Source organism: Pygoscelis adeliae, unplaced genomic scaffold, assembly GCF_000699105.1.
Source record: "Pygoscelis adeliae isolate BGI_AS28 unplaced genomic scaffold, ASM69910v1 Scaffold449, whole genome shotgun sequence".
Classification (NCBI taxonomy): domain Eukaryota; kingdom Metazoa; phylum Chordata; class Aves; order Sphenisciformes; family Spheniscidae; genus Pygoscelis; species Pygoscelis adeliae.
Window position 1 is genome coordinate 86233 of NW_008825574.1, and position 18824 is coordinate 105056.

The 18824-nt window shown below is 51.6% G+C and overlaps 1 protein-coding gene across 5 annotated transcripts in view; it reads right to left on the reverse strand.

The window, feature by feature from the left end:
* Nucleotides 1-989: 989 nt before the first annotated feature.
* The window catches only part of ST3GAL3 (ST3 beta-galactoside alpha-2,3-sialyltransferase 3), a 189739-nt gene continuing 171904 nt past the window's right edge, over nucleotides 990-18824 (reverse strand). For 4 of the 5 annotated variants that reach the window (XM_009332533.1, XM_009332536.1, XM_009332534.1 and 1 more), the window contains 2 exons: nucleotides 18655-18801; nucleotides 991-4880 (listed from right to left, as the gene is read on the reverse strand). In XM_009332533.1, coding sequence (XP_009330808.1) covers nucleotides 4575-4880; nucleotides 18655-18801 — 453 coding nt within the window. In that variant the 3' untranslated portion in view covers nucleotides 991-4574. Of the gene's footprint in view, nucleotides 4881-18654; nucleotides 18802-18824 lie in introns of all 5 variants that reach the window. The other variant, XM_009332535.1, reaches the window with a different exon arrangement.

The window sequence follows — 18824 nt, forward strand, 5'->3', positions numbered from 1 at the left end:
CTGGGACCGGGCAGGTGTCAGAGCTGGCAGGGAGCCCCTGAGAGAGCAGGCAGAGTTGCAGGCAGCCTGTCTTGGGCAGGACAAGCCCCCACCCCTCTGCTCCATGACATGACATGCACCCACCCTGCAAGCCCCTCTCCCACCCTCAGGTCACCAGCAAGGAGGAGCGCAGCCCTCTCCTGTCCCCCGCACCAGGCCAGTGGCATCAGCGAGCTGCAGCTCCCGGCAGCTGCCTCTGGGTTACTGTGCTGGAGGAGTCAGCAGTGAAACCAGGCTGGGGACAGCCTGAGCAGGGGAATCCCTCTGCCTCCCCTAAAAAAGGCCAAAGGCAGCAGAAGAAAGAGGCCAGCCAAGCTTGTTTGATAGCTTTATTGCTTCTGTGATATGACTGAATTGATGTGACATAAGCCGGCTTGGAGGAGTCTGCAAGACTCTTGCCCTCCCTGCCTAGAGGGAAAATTAAAAAAAATCGCATAAACTAAAACTAATTTTAAAAACTCATTGAGTTCTTGCATCTCAGCTTGGTACAGTACCGGCGAGCGCACTGGCCTTTGGAGGGAGTCCCTGTGCAGGCTGTGCAAGGAGCTGGTGCCCAGAGGGGCTGGGTAGTGGCCCGGGTCGCCTGCACCGAAGGACACGTCTCTAATACTGCGTGTGATGCACACTTGGGCCAATGGCACGCGCCGTGCTGGTGCCGGTGGAGCTCAGCATGGCAGCTGCCTCCTTGCCAGGCAGTCTGAAAGCCCTTGCCTGTCCCCTGGTGCTGCCCGTACGGAGCCTGCCTGCCCCTGTTTGACACAGACAGATAGCCCTGTCCTGACACCTTCTCCCTCTCCCAGCAGTGCCCGCACTGAGGGGTAAAGCAGGATGGCAGGGCAGGGCCTCCTTGCTGCTCCCTCCCAGGAAAAGGAGATGCTGGAAGCCCAGAGATGCTGGGCTGCAGAGGATCCTGCTGCTGCCTCATGCTCCCTGGCTGCAAAGCAGGATGGCAGGGCAGGGCCTCCTTGCTGCTCCCTCCCAGGAAAAGGAGATGCTGGAAGCCCAGAGATGCTGGGCCGCAGAGGATCCCGCTGCTGCCTCATGCTCCCTGGCTGCAGTGCCTCTGTTTGGCACGTGTGAGCTTGAGGCCACAGCATGGCCAGCCCTAATGGTGTGAGCTGGTGGAGGGAGCGCGACGCCAGGGTGGCAGGCACTGGGGAGGGCTGTACGCCACAAATGCATGAGTAGCCTGTGCTCATGGCGTGGTCAGCGCAGCAGCAGCTCTCTGGCAGCCCCTCTCCCCCGGAGCAGCACATGCTGGCTGGCCTGCAGCTCCCCAGACCTGCTCTCTGCACCAGCTGGAGCAAAACCCTGCTGCGGGAGCTGGCTCCCCGACCTCCCTGCACTTCCCTGGCCTCTCTCTACGCAGGTTCCCTGCCACCCGAGTGGCCTTTCTGCACTGCAGCGCGTCAGAGGTGCCAGGCAACCCCGCTCTATATTTAGGCTGTGGAGAATTCCCCTGGGCTCTCCCTTCCAAGCTGAAAAGGTGAGTCACTGCAAGGGAGAGGCCAAGACTCACATCTGTCCCACTGACCCTGCTCTGACCCGCGTGCACCGCTCCGAGCTGGCAGGACTGCAGCGTTTCAGAGGGCGAGAGGTGGCTGCAGGTGCACGCGGGGAGGCAGCCAAAGGAACAGCATCCAGGAGTGAAACCCAGCGCTGCACACTGCTTCCAGGGCTGGGGTGCACACCCCTATCACCTGGCCGTAGGGCTGCTCCGTGGGTGTGCTTGCCCCACCAATGTCAAATGGGACAGTGAGTTAGAGGGGAGCCTTTGGCCCCCAAACAACCCCCCACCCTCTCTTTCCTTCTACTTGCAGGTGGTCCTGACCCACCACAGTCACCCTGGGCCATGCACTCATCTATTCAGCCTGGGCACTTCTGCCTGGAGACCCTCATGAAGGTCGAGGGAAGGGCTTGGAGTCACCTCCCTGGTCTGCAGGGACAGCTTCCCATCAGGACCTGTCCCTGGCCGTGGTGGGGAGCTAGGATGCCAGGAAAAGCAGAGCGGGGGTCATGCTCTCTCCTTGGACCTGGAGCCAGTGAGCTGGAAGATAAAGGTGCCCTGTAGCTTTGTAGTGCTCAATGAAACGGACTAAATCAAATTAATGCCATCACAAGCCTCCATGGGGGTGCTTCCCCCGGGGGGTGGAGAGGAGCCCAGCACGGACATGGAAGACTCTTCACCCCGCTCCTCCTCCTCCTGGGTGCAGCCACCTGCTCTCTGGCATCTCAGCTCACTGTAGCATATGGATGCAGCCCATCACCCTGTCACTGCCCCAGGGCTCCCACAGCAGCTAGTTAAAGACCCAGTTCAAGCTCTGAGGCAGAGGGCAGGTGCCCACCCTTCCCCAGCCACAACCTCGGCCAGGTCCCCCCCAGGCACCCCCACTGCCACCGTGGCAGGGACTCTTGGGACGATGGTCCCAGGTCCAGGCTGACACACAGGAACCGCAAAGGGAGTGTTGTCTGGCAAGAGCCATGGAAATCCAGTCCCTTGGGCTCCTTGAGCCGGAAAAATTGGGGGAGAATATTCAAAGGAGTATCTGCCACAGCATATGCTCAAAGACCTGCTGGAAACCCCAGCTCTCCATGCTGGAAACCTCACAGTGCATCCTGGTGGGAGGCATGTACTGCGGGGAGCAGGGACCGCCTGGCTGGGAGGCCAGAGGGACAAGGGAAGGGACATGGGAAGGGGAAAGGGAAGGGAGAGCCTCCCAGCATCTGTCTTCTGCATCCTGGAAAAGGCAGGATCTTTGAGCTGCTCCCAGACTACAAGGCAAGCAGCAGCCAGGACCAGAAGCTGGACAGGACTTGCCCCTGAGCAAGCTCCTTGGCTACGTGCACACCATGCAGGAGAGGCTCCTGAGGTGCACATCCCATGCCGGTCTGTGGGCAGCACCCAGCACCATGTCCTGAGAGCTGCCTCTGCCTGCAGCCTGGTCTCAAACCATTCTGTTTGTTCCTCTGTCCCACACCTGGGTCACTGCCTGCCCTTCCTGCATGTCCTCTCTGGAGGTCTCAGCCCCAGAGCCACAGCCCCCTGCAAGTCAGCGGGAGCAGAGGTGGCCCAGGGGAACCATGCGAGCCCTGCTCTGAGCATCCCTTATCCAGGTCAGGGCCATGTTCTCCCTTCAGCTCAGAGCAAGGCAGACTGCAATCCTTGGGCTACGTCAGATGTAGCGCCAAGACCATGAGCCCAGCCAGCATCCCTCCGGGATCCCCCCTCCACTGACCCCAGCACTGGCTGGCTGCACGTTGGTGCCTCGACACACAGGGACTCAGCTCGGGACAGTGCCCACGGGCGCAGTCCAGCCTGCTCCAGGCTAGGAGAGCGTGGGAGCTGATTTCCACCTGTAACCATTCCCCTGGCAATCCCCATTCTGCCCACGCTCTCCAGGTGGATGATACCACCCCGCTGTCCTCGCACTTGGCCACGTTGCTCAGTTTATTCCAGCTCCTCTGAAATACGTATACAAATCAAATGTGCAAATACTGCATCTCAGGATCAAGACGGCAAAGGAAGGAACGTGCTCCTGAGAGCGGGAGGAGCAGCAGTGCTAGAGCAGCACGGGAGGAGCTTGGAAATGAAGTGAGCAGGGGCCGAGCAGAGGGTGAGGGTTCCCAGCAGGCCCCCACCCGTGCCAGCAGGCTCCATCATCACCGAGGTCACACATCGCTTAAATAGGAAACATGATCGAGTCTGGAACGTAAAACAAACATCTTCGGCAGCCTGCTCTCAAACTGTAAAGCTTCAGATCTCCGCGCAAGATCTGACCTCCTTCCAAAGAATAAATTACTCCTCTCCCACACAAAAATAAAGCAAGATGCTGTCCAGAAACGGTGACACCAATCTGCACGGACTCCACAGCGGCCCTGCACAGCAGGCACAAACCAAGAGGCCTGAAAGCCTTGAGCACAACGAGGCAAGGTCCTCAGCGCCGTGACAGGCAGGAAGGTGGGGAGGGTCTGCTGCAGGCAGAGAAAGCCATCGGCTCCCCGCTCCACCTTGGGGTCAGGGCAGAGGCAGAGCAGGGCAAACGGCTATGGAAAACGCAGCCAAGTAAGTGGCTGCTGCTGCTGCCTCTATGCGGGAAGCAAGGAAAAGTGTAGAAAAACAAACCCATGCTCATCTCCATCCAGAAGCTCCAAGTGGAGAACGAGGGAAAGCCATTATTCTCCCTTCGAATTATAGCAGCACCAACGACACCGAAGTTTTGGACGGATTTGTTTTCCTGGGGAAAGGTCTGAGGCCGGTGACAACACAGATGGAGCATGGAGAGGCCAGGCTTTTCGCAGGGCTGTGCACAAGCAGACTTTGCTTCGCACCTTGGTATTTCTAGTATGATTCCAGCAGAGTTTCTTTTAAAAAATAATACTTTGTACATTCAGGCATTGCTGCCTCGGGGCAGCGTCACCTCCCATTTGGCACAAATCGTTTTATTCACAAACCTTTCTTCTCTCTCCTGAGTCTTTCCTGTTTAATTCAGGACACAGAAGATCCGTCTGCGATGCAGAGTTCAAAAACGGCCCACTCAGTCCCTTGCCCACCTCCTGCCAGCTCTAGGCCTGGAGGCAGCAGATGCAACCCTCGTGCAGACTGGCAATGTGAGAGGGTCTTCCCAGAGCACCTGGGCATCTCTGTGTGTCTTCAGTGAGGTGGGTTTCTTGCGGGGGGGCTGCCAGTGCCTGCTCCTGGAGCTGCAGCGTGCGTCTTTGTCTCCTCCCTTGGAGGCAGTGGCTGCAGCCACTCCAAACCCACTGGTTAGGTCAGTGATGACTCGGGCTTTCACCAGCTTCCGCAGGAACTCCTTCTCCCGCTGGATATTGTGCGTCCAGGACTGGAAGGAAATGGGAAAGACAGGAGGTCAGCAGCTATCATGGCCAAGCATGCTCCCATTCCCCACGTTGCGGGAGACTCCAGTTGGGGCAGGGCAGTGGCTTCTGCCAAGGAGACAGACCCTGCTGCAGGCCAGAAAAGCCCTTGCAGACCACGGGCCATCTCTTATCCAAAGCCGATACAGCCCCGAGGGTCAGACCCGTGTACCTGAGGTAGGAGGTCTCCCCATGGGCTGGGTGAAGTTTTTTTGGCATGAGGAGATCTGGGCAACCCAGGTACCTTGGGCAGATGTAGCTGGTTGCAGTGCCCTCCCAAGCCACAGCACACAAGAGTCCAACAGCGCATCATTAATGGTGATGTGTGCCGGCAAACAGAGCTGGCAGAGAACATGGTGGCAAAACATGTCGTACCCACATACAGCTCCCTGCCAAGGGAGGTCTCTGGGGAATGCATGGGGGTGCATGCAGCTGAAAAGCCCCAAGACCAGCCCCATCAAGGCCGGCTCTTGCCTCCACTAGCCCTATCAAGAGGAAATCACACGCTAAAGTTTACGCTAATACAATGCAAAGGGTGAAACGGCCACATCTCCCAGCCAGGCCCGTCAGAGCAATGATTGCTATAGCTGGTGTCAGCCCACCCAGATGTGTTCCCTGCAGCAGGCTTTAGCCACTATCAACACATCTGCCATCACCCCCCTGTGCTGGTACTATCAAAGCACTTAATGAAAGCAGTAAGTGGTTTGTCCCCTGGGGAGACCAAGGCAGAGCAGGGAAAAGCAACTTTCCCCAAAATCTCCCAACAGGACAAGAATCACAGTAAATGAATCCAGGTCTCCAGCACAGTGCTCTGGCCAGCAGGTAATCTGAGCTCTAAAGATGAACTGGACCATGATAAAATCACTCTACAGGAGCCTCCCTCAAATGATCTCAACCAACAAAGCGCCAGCCCAACGAGCCCTCTGAGGGCACTTTGTCATAGGTATCTAAACCCAGTTTACCCACTGCAAAACCATGTGCACCTGCCTGCAAAGCACTGATTGCATTCATCACACACAATGTGCATGTGGCTCTCCTGTCATCTGTCGATGTCCTGTCCTGTCCAGAACAAGCAGCTCTCAGCCGCAACTGCTGACTGTGTGGGACAGACAGCCCCGGTCATGGTGTGGAGCCTGCTGCCAAGAGATCCAAGGGACTGAAGGTCCCTCTCTAGATCTCCAGCACATTTTGGAAATACCTCTCTTGCTGCTACTGTGAGTTTACAAGCTACTTCCATCCCCTCAGTTCAAGCTGCTAAGGAAAGTTCAGGCAGGTCTTATCTTGTAACCTGTGTTAGAAGTCTTTGACTTCCTCTGCTTCCAGTGACATTTTTACCTGAATGCTGCAAAGGGTGCACCAGCACCAGGAACAACAGGGCCACACGTGGTAAACTGTGCTGGTGCTCTTTGGGACTCTGAAAACGCAGAAGACCTTGTCTCTAAACTGAAAAGATGCTGCCCAGAAACAACTCAGTGCTTGGCTTCTGCTAGCATAAAAGCAGAAATTGAAAACTGGCACTGGGAAGAAAGCTGGCTCGTAAAAGGAAAAAAGCATGAATTTCAGAAAGCAGCAGTGGGAGTGACGGTGGTGCAGAGCAGAGGGAGCTGGGAGAGCAGGGCTGCGTGTGCCTGTCACTTGGAGCCACAGAGCCAGGATCCCCCAATGTGCTGGAAACAGTCCCACATGTGGCACGTCAGTGGGGGGTCCTGGGCTTGGCCCCTGCCATGCAACAGCGTCTATTCTGACAACACAGCCCCTTGCTAGGAACGCACAGCGCCGGCAGAGGCAGCCAAGTGTGCGTGTGTGCTCCTGCCAACAGGCAGTGAGCAGCTGTCTGCTGGCACCGAGGCCACGCTGGGAACACCAGGTCTCGATGCATTCACTTACATCTGGCTGGGCTTGTTGTTCAAAGCCTATCTGGAGCACCAGGGAGCCTGATGTGCCCGACACATCACAGCACAAGCTGATCCCTCCTTCACATCTTTCAGCCTCATCAAACAGTACAAGAAACCAATGGGTTTCACCCAGAACAACCTGCTTGCATCCCTTGGTATGGACGGTAACTGGGGAAGCAGCCACTTCTAGGCAAATTCAAACCACCTAAAACCTCATCACAGGCCACATCCACGTGGCCTTATCTGATGGCAAGGGGAAATCTGCTTCATGAAAGGTACAAGCCAAGCAGGAATTTAAGTACAGAAGGTGGATAATAAAATTTTGGGTGATACAATTGCAGTCTCTCACATTACAGCTAGGTCTGACTCCAGCACTGACTGCGAGGCTTCTGGCAAGACCTATAAACTTCTGGCTGTTCAGCATTCCAGGCTGCTCTATATCCTGGGCACTGCCACAAACTCCTCTTTCCAAGCAGAAAGCCACATGTAAGGGAATTCAGCCTCCCATTCGATCCACGAATCTTAGTGGTGTCTGCGGCAGTACTCTCGAGTGTTTTGTGGTTGAATGTAAGACCACAGAGGAAGAGGATTCCCCGGTGAGGACGGGCTTTCGTCCACCCCAAAGAGCACTAGCAGAGCGCTCGCTCGGTGTGGTGCTGCTCCCCCCGCGCCTGACAGCAACGCGGGCAGGAGGGATGAGGCATGTCTTCAACACCAGCTCCAGTTACTGATTACAGGAGAGGGACTCACCCCACTGACAGACAGAGCTAATCAGGCAGAGGAAGCTGCATTCCAGCCCCAGCGGCTGCAGTGGGGAGAAGAGCTGGAGCAGATTTCTCAAAACTGCCAGACAGAGGCAGGCACCTCGCTCCCATTGCCCCGACAGGGGAAAGGCAACAAAATACACCCTAAAACTCAGCAGATTTTAGGGTGTATACACCCTAAATAGCACCCTGGATAGTACAGCCTGGGTAGCACGCACTGCCGGCAGGGCCCGGCAGGCAGGAGGGCTCTGTGAGCCAGCTGCAGGGTCTCATGAAAAGCCAGGCCTTGGCAGGCTCAGTTTGCTTTGGGGCCAGGACCATGTCACGGCTGTTGTAAGGGGAAGTTCTCTTTTGCCACCCCTCACTGGGTAAGCTGAGGTGCTCTGTGTAACCAAGCTCATACGAAAGTTGTCCTGGAAACCTTTCAGCTGACTCAGCATCCTGAGCTGCAGCAGGATGGTAAGAAAGAGGCAATGCTTCGGCCACCTGCGTTCTCACAGACAGGGCTGTGCTGTCAGAGTGCTCATTTTGACATTTGAAGCAGAGCATTGTGAGCAGAATCCACACCTGGAGAAGGATTACATTAAGCAGCTGCAACACTGGTGGTTTATTCCTGCTACTACTGCAAAGAAGCCCCCTGCCCTCAGATGCTGGATGCGCTTTGGCTGTGCTGGCAAGATGCTCGCTGTCCCTTCTGACTGCTTTGACCCTCTCTTCCAGTGCACACCGAGCCACTACTGCCTCATTTCCTACTCCTGTATGGCAGATTATTCACATTCACAAAGCTCCTGCCCTGAGTCCTGAAGCTACACCTCAGCATCACAAGCAGAAAACTCCAGCTCTTCTCTCATGAATCTGCACCTCCAGGCAGCAACAGAGCAGCTCGGAGCATTCACTGCCACCTCCACCTTCTTGTCCCCACACATCACTACCACCACTGCTCCTGCAACCTGGCAGACTGGCTCTGCCCTCTTCCCCCTCTGCCGCTCACACCGAGCAGGTGGCTGGTACAGCTTAGAATCATAGAATCGTTTAGGTTGAGAAAGACCCTTAAGATCATTGAGTCTGACCATTTGTTTCCACTTGTGCAAACAAATGGGCTGCTTGTCTGAGTCCACAGCCGGAGTAATGAACTTCTGGGAGCTCCACCAGGAACGTCCCAGGAGGCTCCAGAGCCCTTCTTGCAGTTTGGGGAGCAGGCTGGGATTTCCTTTGCTTCAGGTTTCTCTATGATTAGTAAATGTTTGCTCTTTTCAGTGGAGAGAGAAACAGCAGGAGGAGAGTTGCTCTGCAAGCAGATGCACTGTTATGGCTGTCCATCCCAGGGAGGTGGCAGTGGGTCTGATGTGTGATCGTTTGGTCACAGTTATTAGATCAAAATTTATCATCAGTTAAAGCCACCTTTCAGGGTTATGCAAATGCAGCAGCCCCAAACCACCCATCTTTTTTTTCTTGACGACTCCACGAGGAAGCACAAAACATCCTCTGTCCCTTCAAGAGAAGCCAAGCAGAATATTTTAAGACTAAGAAAATGTTTCAGAGACCAACCCAGGAGGAGGGTAAGCTCCCCATCTGTAACCAATTACAATCGGGGAATGCCTCAGCTTCAGAGCACATTAGTCTTATCAAGTATATTGCAATATCTTAAAATACAGAAAGATTAAATCAGAGAGAGTGAAGTCAATGTGGAATGCATTCAAGAAAAACAGCGAGTTGTAAAGCAGGAGGTTTCTCAGTTCTGTTACATCCTCTGTATTTCTGCAAGTCAGCAGCATGTCTCCCCGAAAACCTGCACAGAAACCACAGCAGCAGCAAGAAGTGCTGCTTCACTGGTAACAGTCGGTTTCCAGTCTCCACTGGTGTTAATTTATCTCTACCTTTGCCTTGTCTCCAGAGCTGCTTATTTTTCATGACTCTGCCTTGCCCACGCCCTCGCTCTGGTCCCGGCATGGTGACCACGCACACTAGGTGTTTTATGGCTTCCCCCGAGCCGCAGTTTCACCTCCCAATGCACCTCCCATGACACCAGTGCCCTGCCTCGTTCAGAACCCATTGCCCCCTCCTCTCTCAGTCCATTCGCCGGGACATGGCAGCACCACAGACTGCCCCGTCCCACCAGCACCCCTTGGGAGTCACATGTACTGAAACAAAAGGGAGGGCTGGACACCCTCCTCTTTTCATGTTTGGGAAAGATTTACTCACAGCTCCTTTAAACCCAGCCATTCTTATACCAATTTGAAACTTTAAACAGCTCCTTTAGCTCCTGCTTATTCTTAATAGATATGAAGAGGGCAATTGTATCTCTTCTCAATCTTCATTTTACCAAGCTAAACGAGCCATATTTTCTTCTTCCTTCTACCAAAAGAAGCTGTTCATCTTCTCTATGAAAACTGGGAAATTTCCCGTAAGCGTCGTAGCTTCCTCTGTCCCTATTTACTCCAAATTTACTTCTCAGGAAGCAGAAAAAGGACTCACCATTGCCTCATGCAGAGGCAATTCTCTGTCTCTACAAGAAGTCCTTTCCTCCAGTCTTTCCAGAGCTGTATTTGCCTTTTTTTTCATAGTAACAGCCTGGCACCCTGAATTATCCTGCGATTTATTCATACCTATCCAAGCATTTTCCTCCTTTGCCATTGCCAAATAATGCTTTCCCAGCTTAGTGTCAAAATTTCTGTTATTACCCCAAACAGCATGACCTTCCATTCACACTTTCAGGTTTCATGCCACCCAGTTTACTCCTGTTCTCAAGGTGCTCATGGTCTTCCTGGAAGGTATTTTGATCCTCCTTTGTATTGACCACACCTGGTTTTGTATCATCATGAATTCCACTTGCACACCATTGCCTTCTGTGCCAAAAATCATTAAAGCAAACACTAAACATGACCTCCTGCAGGGGAACTCCCAGCCATCCATTCAGTGCTGCTCTTTGTGTTCTCCTTTAGAGAGACTATTCACATACAGGTGTTGCACCAAACCGTAGCTTCTGAAGCTTAACTAATAATATCTCACATGGCACAGTATCGCACGCTCAACTGAACTTCAGACAGACTGCGCTACTACACTTCCTCTGTTCCCAGAATGATTTTTTTTTTTTTTTTAACTCAAATGAAGATATTTAATTAGTTTTTGTAACCTGCCTTTGGTAAACCCATGTTGTGTTTTACTTTCAGGATTTAATTATTCTTTCATTTAAACTCTGCTCTGAAGTTCTGAATAGTACCTCTGAGGTCAGATTAAGAGGTCTGAATTTGACAGGATTATTTTCCTTGCCTTGCTCCCATCCCCCCAAAAAAGAAAGGAAAAAGAGGTATTATGTCCACTACAACCTAATCCTGTGGAACCATGTGTAACCTGATAGATTTATTGAGGACCTTTTCCTCTGGACTTGCAGCTTAATTGGCTCAACAGCACAGTGGTTGGAACAGAGATCTCTCAGGCTCTCACACCTAGTGCATTAGCTTCAACAGCTTTTGCCTTTTGCTGCTGACCCAGTCATTTTCCATTCCTATGAACTTCTCACCGCAAGCCACCCTTTCACTCACGTTCATCATATCACCCTTATGGAGGTAATATATTCATTCAACATGGTTCCCACTCCGGCTCTTTAATCCCTACACCTTCTGCTTCTTTCACCTCCCTGGATGCCACAGCCCTGGTAATTCTTTCCTTGTTTCCATGTTATTTGTTTGTCAGGGAGACTGTCCAGAGTTTGTTTATTTTCCTTTGCAAGATGTAATTCAGCTTGACTTTTGCCAGTTTTCACTTTATCCTTGTCCCTTCCAACCATCAGGGTGAAGTCTCCTCACTGCCTGATGCTCTCTCCCACTTCTCTGTTATTTCTCACATCCCTGTGAAACATTGTTATGAAGTTTTCCAGCCTTTTCCTGCCAGTTACCCCCTTGCTGCAAACATGAATTGCAGATAATTTTTACACTTTTGACAAAAAAAAAAAAAATCTCAAGTCTACAATGAGTCCACAAGCTCTTCAGTGCATCTGCTTTCGGTAGCCCCATTCTCCTAGGCTAGGCCTAATCAGAGAGGTCACAGTCTGCACACATGTCCCAATTTCACTGAGTGACCTGCCAGCACTGCTGAGTGCCCCCCCGCAGTCTAGATACAGCCCTGCTTATCAAGCTCCCTCCTTTCCCCATTCTCCTAGGCTAGGCCTAAATTCAGAGAGGTCACAGTCTGCACACATGTCCCAATTCCACTGAGTGCCCTGCCAGCACTGCTGAGTGCCCCCCCACAGTCTAGATACAGCCCTGCTTATCAAGCTCCCTCCTTTTGGAAGCAAACTCTGAGTTATAACATCCCTTCTGTTGCCTTTCCATTTTATTTAACCATGAAGGCACTTGATCATTTTAGGCTATTTCCTAAAATGTCCCACAGCTCTTCGTGCCTGCTAAAAACAGCTCTGAAAGGCCATCAGCTCTTCTTGTGCCCTCATGGTTGTTACGAAGAGCTGTGCTAGCTAACACATCTCGCAATACCTGGGCTCTCTCCTTGACAGTAATACTGGCTGCTAACGTACATCCATGACAGTGCAATTTCTGGCAGTACCTAGCACCCCTACAGAGGTCTGTGTTCAATGTTGGGGTCAGCAGCTGGGCTCTAGCACACCCCTGTAGATCTTTTACTGTCTTTTCTTACAGAGATCTTGTCCAAACCCTAATTCAGTTTTTGTCCATCCTACAGCCTTACCCTCCTTGCTGTTAATAGCGCACAGTGGTACCCCATGAGTGTTACCATACTTCTGTCCTACTGAACAAGGCAATACCTGTGCTCTGGCCATGACTGCTACTCCATCAATCTTTTCCAGATTTCTATTACATAGACACACAGTCCTTATGCACAGGAACAGCATGTGAGGCCTTCGTTCAGCCAAAACGTTGTCAAACAGGTGGCTTTTAAACAAAGACAAAAATGTATAAACCTCATCAGTCATCACTGCTGGCCCCCAGAAAAAGCACTGCCCTTTCAGAGGTCCCCCTGCCCCAGCCCCTAACCTCCCCCTCCAAAGCTGACCTCCATTTCAGTCTGCACCATTCCTTGTACTCCAATCGCAATTCATCAGCCAGGCTCGAATAGCTGTGTTTTCAGTCTATAAATCACCAGGCTAGACATCTGCCCGGCTTTCAAAGGAGTTTTGTTCTTCTTGTTGGCTACTGCAAACTTTAAGGTACTTGGAGGCCTGAAGCAGCCCAACCACCCCCTCCCAAGCAACTTGCGTTGATTTAAAATGCAAAAGACGGCTTCACAGAGAGAGCCCAGATGATGATAAAGCACTATTGTTTGTGCCTTTATGGGCCGAGACTCCAAACTTGATGTTTGTGGATTATTCTGAGAGGTAGCTGCTGGCGGGGAGAGACAGAGACAAAGCTGTGTGTCACTGCATGCTGCAGGCCACCTCCCCTGGACCTTGTGACAGCCCTTACACAGGCTGAATAAGAAGTGTTACAAGATGGTGTCCTCCAGCATCCCACAAAGACCTGTTGGGGAAGCGGAGCCAATGATCAGAAAGAAGCCATCAAAGGCAGTCGCACCACCTCCCCCTCAGGTCAGGCAGCGAGTCACTGAAGTGCTGGGCACAGCTGTATCAAAGGAGCTGACACCTCCAACAACATCGGCATTGGCGCTTGATCTGCTTCTACAGTGAAAAGGAGACCAGTCAGCAGCTCCACCGTGCGACACAAATGCTGCAGGTGGGCTCTGGATGGATAAGGGTGGCTTTTAACCACGCATTCTCCATTTTTACCAACCACAAAGCGCGTGAGGCAGTCTGCAGCCAGCTGCTGAGAAGACAGCTCGGGGTGCTCCCTGTGTTGCGCCCGAGGTGACTGCTTGCTCACATTCTTGCTCCTGCGAGAAATGACCAGGAGACTGAAGCTCACCTCTGGCTCACGAGGCTGGGGAAGGCTGTGTGCTGCCAGGCTCAGGGCAGAGCACACGGAGGAGGGATGTGCTGGGAGCCAGTCTTGTGCTTTGTTCCCATGATTTAGCACAGCCTCCCGCTCTCTCAGTTTCATCAACACCTTACAGATATGTTTTTACTATTCTAAACACTGTCACTTTCCCATCCTGAAATAATTTCTGCCTGGAACACTAGCCTGTTTTGCCATTAGCAATGAAGGTCTATTGTAATCCTTATAGGCATGTTCATTCATTTTTTAATCCGGAAAAGCCTTCACTCTATTTTAAAATATTCCCTTTTTCCTCACCTCCATTTCCATGTTTCCTTCGCTATGTTCCCAGTGGATCTGACACTTCTACATTAATAGAAGACAATGACAAAATAGAAGACCTGTGATAAAAATACACTTTTATGGAGTGCTTGGGCAGGAAGTATTACAGGACCTGAGCAAGAAATAAAAATACAATAAACTATATCAAAATTCAGCTCCGATGGACTCATTGCCACGAAAACAGAAACAAGTGAGCAGACACCTTGGCAAGGACTCAATCATTTTCTGTACAGCATTCATGGAAGCAGCCAAGGGTCAAAAGCTGTTGCAAAGTTATTTGGAATAGGGAAAATAATAACTGAATGGAGATGACACACTTGGACATTCTGCATTTTGTAAATTAAAACAAAGAGAGAGGATCAGAGCTGAAAAATCACCTGTGAGAATTTACACAACAGCACGGGGTCTACTGGGCAGCAGTCTCCCAGTAACAGACCAGGGAACAGCAGAGTGTCTTCATACCACCCAGAAAACCCTTGCTGAAGTGCAGGCCAGGGACTCTGTACCCCTGGCCACGATGGCGGGGAGAGACAAGGGGGGAAGGTGCTGGGCAGCGAAGCTGGGATCGAGGGGCGGTTTTGCACTGCAAGCACTCATCTTCCAGCTCACAGCCTGAAACTCAAAGTGCTGCACCAGCGTGCTTCCAGCTCTCCGGAGCACGCTTATGAACAGAAAAGGGTCTTCTCCACCATGTCTGCCTGGATGTACTCTGGCTGGAGCACACCGAGCTACCCAGGAGAGAGGGTAAGGAAGCCATCCAGGACTAAACCAGAGAAATCTAATCCCATGAGCACTCACAAGCACAGGAGAATCCATACGTGTTTTGCAGCCATACTGCTGAACAGGGTGCCAAAACTGTATCCCTCCCCAAGACTGGTAACACCGGTGAGGCTCCAGAGCATCTGCCTCCTCACAGAGCCTTTTTCTCCGGAGCGGGAAACGCCTGCCCAGCCCTCTGCAGTCTGAGATGCTGGAAGAGGCAGCGGAGGCAGCTGCCTCCTGCAGTAGCAATTGCAGCACGATCTTGGACCTTGAGGGCTTTTACCCCTGCGGGGAAAGCAAAGACTAAGCAAAACTATACACTCGGGCTGCTTGTTTCACCTCTTGGAAATTCAGCCGCCAGTCCCACAGAGCAACAGGAAAAATCACATTCATTTCCACAGAGATTTTATCACCTCAGTCTTGGCATGGGAGAGGCATCTCCGCCCAGCTGTGAGCACGCGAGTGCATTTTGCTGGCTTTTTTTTATGTAATCAGAACAAATTCCTCAGAGATGAGTCACAGGGTTTCAGGGGTGTCCAGAGAGGCCTCAAGCAGGCCTCAAGTGTAAATCAGCGACACACCTTGCCAAGAGGATGCACGCTCGCCAGCAGGCCCGTTCCCCCTGTGGACACCAGGCAAGGGAAGGGGCTCAATGAATGTTCCCAGGGAGGCTCCTATGAGCCACACACACGTGTGGCACCTCCAGACCCAGGACACTGCTGGTGTTTACATTTTCTCTGTTAAAGACAGTGATGGTTTCAGGGTGGAGCTGGAGTGCTTCCCTGCAGCTGCTCTCCAGGCTTAAACACTGAAGATTTTTGGTCCTCCAGGGCTGGAGGAGCCTGACAGGGAAAAGATTTGAACTTCAGAAATAGAGGTTCTGCCCCACCAAAGCCTGGTCAAACTGCAGGGGCTCCTGCCTGAGATGTTCGTTATGGTGGAACAGCTGCATCCCATGGCAATTGTTTTAGTGCTGTGATGTTGCTACATTAAGCAAACCTTTTCCACTCCCCTACTCAGGAACGAGTACTCCAACCTGCATGGGTCTGCGGGCCAGACAGAAGACAAAGATGATACTTGCATAATTTCAAGGCAAAGCCTGCTTTAGTGGTTCCTTTAGAGGCTGAAATGTAGTGGAGGACCAGGAAGAACTAGACGTGGACACAATCCTGGAGGTTCAAAGTAACACTGAGGAAAATGCTGTGGATGCTCTTGGGCCTTTGGGCGTCAGATCAGAAGGAACAGATAAAAACCTTGGTGGAGCTTGGCTCTGGGTCAATCTTCTTTCACTAGTGCCAAGGGCAACGTTTGGCATAAGGTTGCCCTAATGCAGGGCAGCCTCCCGATTTGCAAACCACATGCAGGTCTCTCTTCAAGCAGAGTGTGCAGGGCACTTCCAGTCTAGACTGGGGCAAATCTCTGTTTGTGTGTTCTGTGAGGCAACTGCAGAAGACACAACCCAACTATCATGCCCTTCACCTTTCAACTTCACCCTCAAGTGACTAACAATTACCAGCTACCATTAATATTAAATGGGAAAGAAAGAAATACAATCCTCTCTCTACTCTTCACATTCCACAATATCACAAACAATTTGTCATATTGGGAGGGGCAGAGGCAGGAGGAGCATTAATTATTGATACTTGGGAACAGATGGCTTTTCTTGTACCAGGGCAGCGAAATGTAAGAGGAGCCTGTGGGTGAGGATGTGAGGATTAGATGGGGAGATGCATATCAGATAACCAGCCTTCAAGTGGAACAGGAACCTTCCTCCTAGAACCAGCTCCGCTGGCCTGCAGAGCTCTCATCAACAGCCCCGGCTGCAGAAACAAATCCACTGACATCTGAATTAGTGAGGCTTCACAAGAACCTTTCAACGCTCCCTCACCTCCATACAGAACATCCTGGACATGATGACTGACAGATTCCAGACAGCAGAGGCCTGACAAACCAGGCACCAACTGGTCTCTCTAGGAGACCCTGCTGGCTGCATTTCACATGTTCATCCTCATCTACTGCCCTGTGCCACGCAAGGTTTATTCCTGAGACCACATACGGTGTCCAAGAGTGACTCCCTCCTGTCTTCCACTGGCTTCTGCATCCCACTCAGGGTGCTGGCCTCCAGAATCAAAGATCCAAATGATCTGGACTGGCGACTTCAATCAGAGACTCTGTCATCCAACTCTTTTTGCCAACTTTTCCCATTGATCCATGTAAGGATGAAGAGCAAGACGACTTCATTCTTGTCAGCTCCTGTGTAGGTGTCCTTGAGGTCAGAGACACCTACCAGGCTGCAAAACAGGCTTGGCACAGGACACCTGCTGTGAATGTCCCCATGTCCAAGAGCAGACCGTGGGACTGACATCCTTATGAGACAGGAGGAACAACTGGGCAAGAGTGATTGTCCACCAAAGGCAACCGATTCACCAGAGCGGACACAGTGGCATCACAGAGACAAAGGCTTTTCCTGGAACTTTCATGAACAGTCTCTGTACCCACTGCTGGAGCCAGGCATCTGCATCCATTTTCACTCTGGTGTAGTTGTGTCTTTGCTGGAAGACTAAGGAACCAGCTGTACTGACTCAGACCGGGGGCTGGGTAGCCCACGGTCCTGCCTCAGGCAGTGGTTATAAGCAGATGCCCAGGGAAGAGTCAGAACTGGGCAAGCCAATGGTGATACCTCCTTTGCTACTGCAAGAATGATATTCCTCAGCTATTTTCCGCTCGGGGACTTCACAAGCCAGACACTACCTCTGTACGTAGTGACTCAATTCAGTTTTCCTCTCTGGAAGTACCCCTTAAATCCTGTAAATGGGCACTCACTTTCCCAGCCAGGACAGATTAAATCCATGGTTATTCCACTGAGCAAGGCAGACTTTCTTGTTACCTCCACAGGCCCAGAAGGTACCTCAGGACCACAATGTGCAGTCCCTTGATATATTGGGGACCTCCTCACAGTCTTTTCCCAAACTCAGTTTGTTCTCTTGGCCTCTGCTGAGAGGTTGTTCCAAAGTGTCATTACTCTGATAATTAGACACGCTCTTCTCATTTCTCAAGCTGACTAATCACTGATACCTAATTCTTATCAGTCTGCCTAGGGTCATGCAGCCTGTGAGAGCCCTATGACACGTACAATCTTGTGATTTGGAAAAACAACTTTCCAGCTTCCCTCCTGGCCTGGATCAATGGCAAAGTGCTTGAGGTGAACAAATGCCAAGTGCCAGGGAACAGCTACTCTTCCTGGAACAATACAACTTTTCACAATGTGGAGTAGGATGGAGAAAGTTTCCTTACCTAGGAGCCAGTGAAGAAAGGGAAGCAATCTCAGAAAGACCTGGGCCACATCTGTGCTGGGAAAGATTGAGCTCTACCAAAAAAGCAGCAAACCTTCCCACTACAGAAGCTTTGACCAGTGTCCAAGTTTGCTCTAGTTTGGTAAAAGAAATGGACAGACCTGAAAGAGCGTCTATATACTGCTGCATTATACCAACACAAGAGCTTTTGTTCCTCTAAAAATGCTGTTCATCTCACTGTGATAGTACCAGAAAATGTTTCTAATGTAGATCTGGCTTTAAAGAGCAGTCTCCACAGAGCCATGATGTGTTTACACTAGCTAACTGCCGCTGAACAGTCAGCTGAGAGCTAACATGCACAGGCTAATCTCACCTCCCCCACATTTCACAGGGGCTGAGGAGGGGATCATCTAGCAAAAGAAGCCTATGGATTAGAGAGCAATACAATGGATCAAAAAGCAGGAGAAAGCCACACCTTTTCAACCCCAGAGCAGAATTGCTCCCTTTCACCCTATTCGAGTTAACATTTATGTGAATCTTTCCCCTGCTGCTTGAAGAAGGAATCACATTATATACACATTCCAGAGAACTTTTCCCAGCAGAAATAACAGTTTTTAACACACATTGAGCTTGGGAGAATGTCTAGAATTTTACAGGCAAATGCATGGGTGGAGCTGTGTTTTGACCCGTACAGGAAAGCTGTAAGTTGACATCCCAGTCAGGCTCTGGAGTCGGGGTGGTCGGCGGGCTTGGGAGGAAGATGTGCTCGGCAGGAGCTCCCTACCTCTTTGATGGCAGACATCTTGATGTTCTCATAGTAGTGCAGCGGTGCATTGGGTGAACTCATGTCATAGCCAAACCCAGCTACCGCCACCTCATCACAGTTGTGGAGCGCCATGGTTATTGCTACGCTTCCCAAGGTGGGGATGTTCTGAGAGGAGAGAAAGCAGGAAT